General features: G+C 58.0%; 1 protein-coding gene across 1 annotated transcript; it reads right to left on the bottom strand.

The window, feature by feature from the left end:
- Positions 1 to 584: 584 nt before the first annotated feature.
- LOC311309367 (retrovirus-related Pol polyprotein from transposon 412) lies at positions 585 to 3,375 on the bottom strand (the record flags this gene model as incomplete). Its single annotated transcript, XM_084438622.1, has 2 exons — positions 585 to 1,711; positions 1,860 to 3,375. The coding sequence occupies 2 exons, from the start codon at positions 3,373 to 3,375 to the stop codon at positions 585 to 587; spliced, it is 2,643 nt and encodes an 880-aa protein (XP_084294748.1).
- Between the last annotated feature and the right edge of the window lie 1,844 nt (positions 3,376 to 5,219).

Genomic DNA, 5,219 nt, shown 5'->3' with positions numbered 1-5,219 from the left:
CACATAAGCCAGGCTGGACCTGGCCTGGTTGTCACATACAAGGGTACTACATACTGGAAAGGAATGGCTGTACTTCTCAATGTTAATGACAGAGGTTATGAGCTTGGTAGGTTTGTTCTGCTACTGGTGAGTCAGGAGAAGGTTTATTTAGTTGTCGAAAAAATCTTGTGGCAGCCTCAGATCTAGGTGTTCATATCCTGCAGCATGACACACAGGCTCATTATGTTTGTTACTGTGGACACCATTACTGATTATTACCCACTGCCACTGTACAAGCTATTTGACCTTGATGTGATTGCACTTCATCATTCTGTAGCGAGAATGGAAGAACTGGTTGTCCTTTTTAGCCACAAACACGGGCGTATTTATTTCCAACTGACTTAACGTAAAACAGCTCATTTACAGCCGAGCGGCACACACACTCACGCGCATAGCAACCCAAAATCACAGCGTCCATAGCAACTAGTCAACGACCATATAACACTGGACTGGCTGGACGCCCATAACCCCCCCCTCTCTACCCAGGGAATGCTGGGAGTGTAGTTCACTTCCCCCCTGACGCTACACTGCCCCCACCTAAGAGGTTAGCTGTCCTCAGCAACCCAAGCATCTAGAACATAGTCCCTGAGGTAATGTGGGAGTTGGCGCTGCCGCTGGGCCCGCCTAGGGGACCCCTCTGCAGCAACAGCGGTAGGAGTCGTTATGTGGGGTTGGTCCTCCACATCCGACGCTTCCTCAGTTGGGGCCAGGGGCTGGTAAGGAGCGAGTCGGTCACGGTGGAGCGCCACCACCCGGTTCCGCTTGACCAACCTCACCCTGTACACCACGTCTGACAGTCTCTCCAGCACGGTGCAAGGGCCAACCCGCTGGCTCATTAGCTTAGGAGAGAGACCCTTCCTCCTCTCTGGGCAATAGACCCACACTTGGGCCCCAGGTGCAAAGTCCCTTCCTCGGCAGCGGGAGTCGTAGGCCCTCTTCTGTCGGGACCCGGCATCCGTTAAGGCCTGCCTGGTCAGTTCGTGTACCTCACGCAGCCTTTCACGCAGGTTGTAGAGGTAGCTCATGCCGGGTTTCCCCTGTGCCTCGGGCTCAGGGGGCGGCCCGAACACTAGGTCGACTGGGGTACGGAGTTCATGCCCAAACATGAGCATGGCAGGGGTGCACTTGGTGGACTCTTGAACTGCCGTTCTGTAAGACCACAAGATCAGGGGCAGGTGGAGGTCCCAGTCTCGTTGTCGGCGGCTGGTCAGGATTGCGAGCTGTGTGGCCAGAGTACGATTAAAGCGTTCTACAAGTCCGTCGCTCTGGGGGTGTAGGGGCGTGGTCCTGGTTTTCTTGACTCCCAGCCGCTGACAGACCTCACTGAACACAGCCGCCTCAAAGTTCCGCCCCTGATTACTGTGCAACTCCTCAGGTGCACCGAACCGACAGAACATCTCGTTGACCAAGTACTCAGCGGTGGTGGTGGTGGTGGTCTGGTCGGGGACCGCGTACGCTTCTGGCCACTTAATAAAATAGTCCATGGCCACGAGCACATAGCGGTTACCCTGGTCTGAGGTGGGGAAGGGGCCCAGGATGTCGCCCCCCACCTGCTCCATGATGAACCCCACCTGGTACTGCTGCAGTAGGGCATGTGAGCGCTGTGTGGGGCCCTTCTTGGCAGTGCAGGAGTCACAGCGATGAACGAGGAGCTCTACATCCCAGTGACACCCTGGCCAGTAGAATCGGGACCGGAGTCGGTGTAGGGTTTTTGTGACACCAAAGTGGCCGGCCCCCACCGATCCATGGACGAGCTGGAGGACGCGGGGGCGCCACTTTGCGGTGGCCCCCTGGGGACTGCCATCGTCGATGCAGAAGACCATCTCGGATGGTGAGGTTCCAGTACTGCGAGTAGAGGGCCTTGGTCTCGGGGTCAAGGGCTGATACCTCCCCCCATGCTGGTCGCTGGCCCGACTCCACCCAGACCTGGACACGGGAGAGGACGGAGTCTTGACTCTGGTCCTGGCGGAGCTGTTGGGGGTCGAGGGTCTCCAGGCTGTCGTCGCCTGGTAGAACTTCGGGACCGTGGCCACTGTCGGTGGGGGCGGTGCTGCCCCCATCTGCCGAGGTGGTCCGTAGGGCCGCCACCAGCGGAGTCCCTGTCACTCGGTCATCGGCGCGCTGGCAGTGGCGGCATGCCTCCTTAGCACAGGGGCGTCGGGACAGGGCATCTGCGTTGGCGTGGTGACGCCCAGCCCAATGGTGGACCTCGAAGTCGTAGTCCTGCAGGACCTCAAGCCACCGGGCCAGCTGACCCTCCGGCTCCTTAAAGTTGAGGAGCCAGGAGAGGGAGGCGTGGTCAGTGCGCAGGAGGAACTTCCCCCCGTAGAGATAGGCCCGGAAGTGGCGAATTGCCCGGACGATGGCCAACAGTTCTCTGCGTGTTACACAGTAGTTCCTCTCTGCTCGGTTAAGCGTGCAACTGAAATAAGCAACAACCTGCTCTCCATGCTCCCCCTCCTGGGACAGCACCGCCCCGAGACCCAAGTTGCTGGCGTCAGTGTCCACAATGAACGGTCTTCGAGGGTCTGGGCAGGCCAGCACAGGGGCCTCGATGAGTGCTGTTCGGAGCGCAGTGAAAGCAGCAGTGCAGTTCTCTTCCCACTGAAACACACGCCCTTTGTAAGTGAGGCTGTGCAGCGGCCCGGCGACAGTGGAGAAGTCTTTAACGAACCGCCGGTAATATGAGGCCAGACCCAGGAAGCTTTTCAGCTCTACGATGTTCTGTTGGATGGGCCAGTCTCTTACTGCAGCTACTTTTGCTGGGTCGGTGGCCACACCCTCACCGCTGATGACATGCCCGAGGAAGACTGTCTCTCGCCGGAACAGGTGGCCCTTTTTGGGGTGGAGGTGCAGGCCTGCACGGCGGATGTTGCAGAAGACGTCCCTCAGGTTGGCTAGGGCGCCCCCAAAGTCTGTAGCATGGACGAGGAGGTCGTCGAGATAAACCACACAACGGCTTCGAGGGATGTCAGCTAGCACTCTCTCCATGAGGCGCTCAAAGGTAACCGGGGCGTTGCACAAGCCGAATGGCATCACTTTGAACTGCCAAAGCCCGCCCGAGGGTATGGAGAAGGCAGTCTTAGGGCGGGCCTCCGGCGTCAGCTCCACCTGCCAGTAGCCGCTGCGGAGATCGAGAGAACTGAACCATTGGGACCCGGTGACGTGGTCTAGAGCATCGTCGATGCGGGGCAGGGGGTAGGAGTCTTTGCGGGTGATGTCATTAAGGCGACGGTAGTCCACACAAAAACGCCATGTGTCATATTTCTTTTTGACTAGGACAGCTGGGGCTGACCAGGGGCTACTGGAAGGTTCGATGACACCCGCCTCTGCCATCTCTCTGACCTTCTGCTCTGCTGACAACCGCTTGGCGAGTGGCAGACGACGGGGGCGAAGGCGAATGGGGAGGGCATTACCAGTGCGTGCAGTCCTCATCTTTGGCAGCGAATATGTCTGAAAACGCTACCAGAAGTTCATGGAGCTGGCCTCTCTGGTCCGCCTCCAGACCCGCGCAGCTCCTCTCAAACAGGTCGTCCACAGCCCGCTTCGTCTCCGCTGACAGCAACATGGAGGACCCTCTGGCGGCCGGCGGCGACGTGCAGGACTCTCCGGCGGCCGGCGGCGATGCACAGGACCCTCCGGCGGATGGCGGCGATGTGGGGGACCCCCGGATGGCTGGAGGCGACGTGGGGGACCCTCCGATGGCTAGTGGCGACATGCAGGACCCTCTGGCGGTCGGCGGCGACGTGTAGGACCCCCGGACGGCTGGCGGTGACGTGCAGGACCCTCTGGCGGCTGGTGGCGACGTGGGGGACCCTCCGGTGGCTGGCGGCAACGTGTAGGACCCTCTGGCGGCTGGTGGCGACGTGCAGGACCCTCCGGCGGCTGGCGGCAACATGGGGGACCCTCTGACGGCCGGCGGCGACATGCGGGGCCCTCTGGCGGCCGGCAGCGACGTGCAGGACTCTGCGAGTTGATTTGCGAGGACGGGCTGTGTCATATCATTATGTGAAGCAACAGGGCATTAGAATCCAGCAAATGCCTCTTCACCCTGATATATTTGGATGCCGTATATACTGTAAATGAATAAACGAGGCGGAGACCGTTTTCCATACGTCTGGCTTCTTTTACTGCAACTAGACGTTACAAAATCATATCTGGCTACTACACCACTAACGTGCACCACCACGTTATAACACGAAGTGAAAAAACAGTTTTTGATTTGGGGACAGTGAGGTGTCTGGCTATCATAAAGAGTTTGTTGGCAAATAGATTTGACAACTGGACATGGATGCGCACAGCAAATATGCAGTATCCAACACGTCGTTCATGGCTAGCTAGCAATGGTACAGCAGCACTTCGGCACCAGCCCCCCAAAACGACTTTGACCAGGACACAGAGAGGGAGAAGTGAAGGTGACATATCTTTTATCACCATGTCATCATGTCATGAGAGAACAAGAGAGAAATGTTTTTTAACTGCCATTTTCCCCCCACATGTCCGCAACCAGGGACAGAACGTTCAAGGGCTATCCATTACATCAGGATAAAGGTGTGAGGGTTTGGTTAGGGACCCAGGCGCAACAGGAAAGGAGGAGGCAAGGGACGGTAAAGCCCGGAGGGACGATTTAATGAGATAACACAAAGGGGGACGTGGTAGTCGTACAGCCGATGGTCAGGCAGGAGCGTGGTAGTCGTACAGGCGATGGTCAGGCAGGAGCGGGGTTGTCGTACAGGCGATGGTCAGGCAGGAGCGTGGTTGTCGTACAGGCGTGGGTCAGGCAGGAGCAGGGTTGTCGTACAGGCGTGGGTCAGGCAGGAACTGGAGAGACGAGGAGGAGAGGTAGGGTGAGTGATAGTTATCACAAACGGGGAACGGGAAAAAACACTACAAAATACGGGTAAGGAGATTGTAGGCTAGGCTATACTTTACCACATGTGGGTTATGGTAAGATCTGGCGATGAGTGGAGTGTAGACCAGGTTCTTGTAGAGGTTGAAGGTGATTGCAGAACGAGGGACAGGTGTGGTGATGATAAATGGAAACCGGTGAGTAGAGCCGCGCCCGCGTCATCGTCGGAGACGAGCGCGCCGTTCTTGTCTTTGCGCACGGGCCGATGTGCTGGGCATGTCGGGATCCGACTCTTCGTCACCGGAGAGGGAGGAGACTGCCGAGTCCGCGG

The sequence above is a fragment of the Borostomias antarcticus genome (genome assembly GCF_949987555.1).
Source record: "Borostomias antarcticus genome assembly, chromosome: 1".
Lineage (NCBI taxonomy): Eukaryota > Metazoa > Chordata > Actinopteri > Stomiiformes > Stomiidae > Borostomias > Borostomias antarcticus.
The sequence above is the reverse complement of the archived record's forward strand: the minus strand, read 5'-3'. Positions and strand labels throughout refer to the sequence as shown.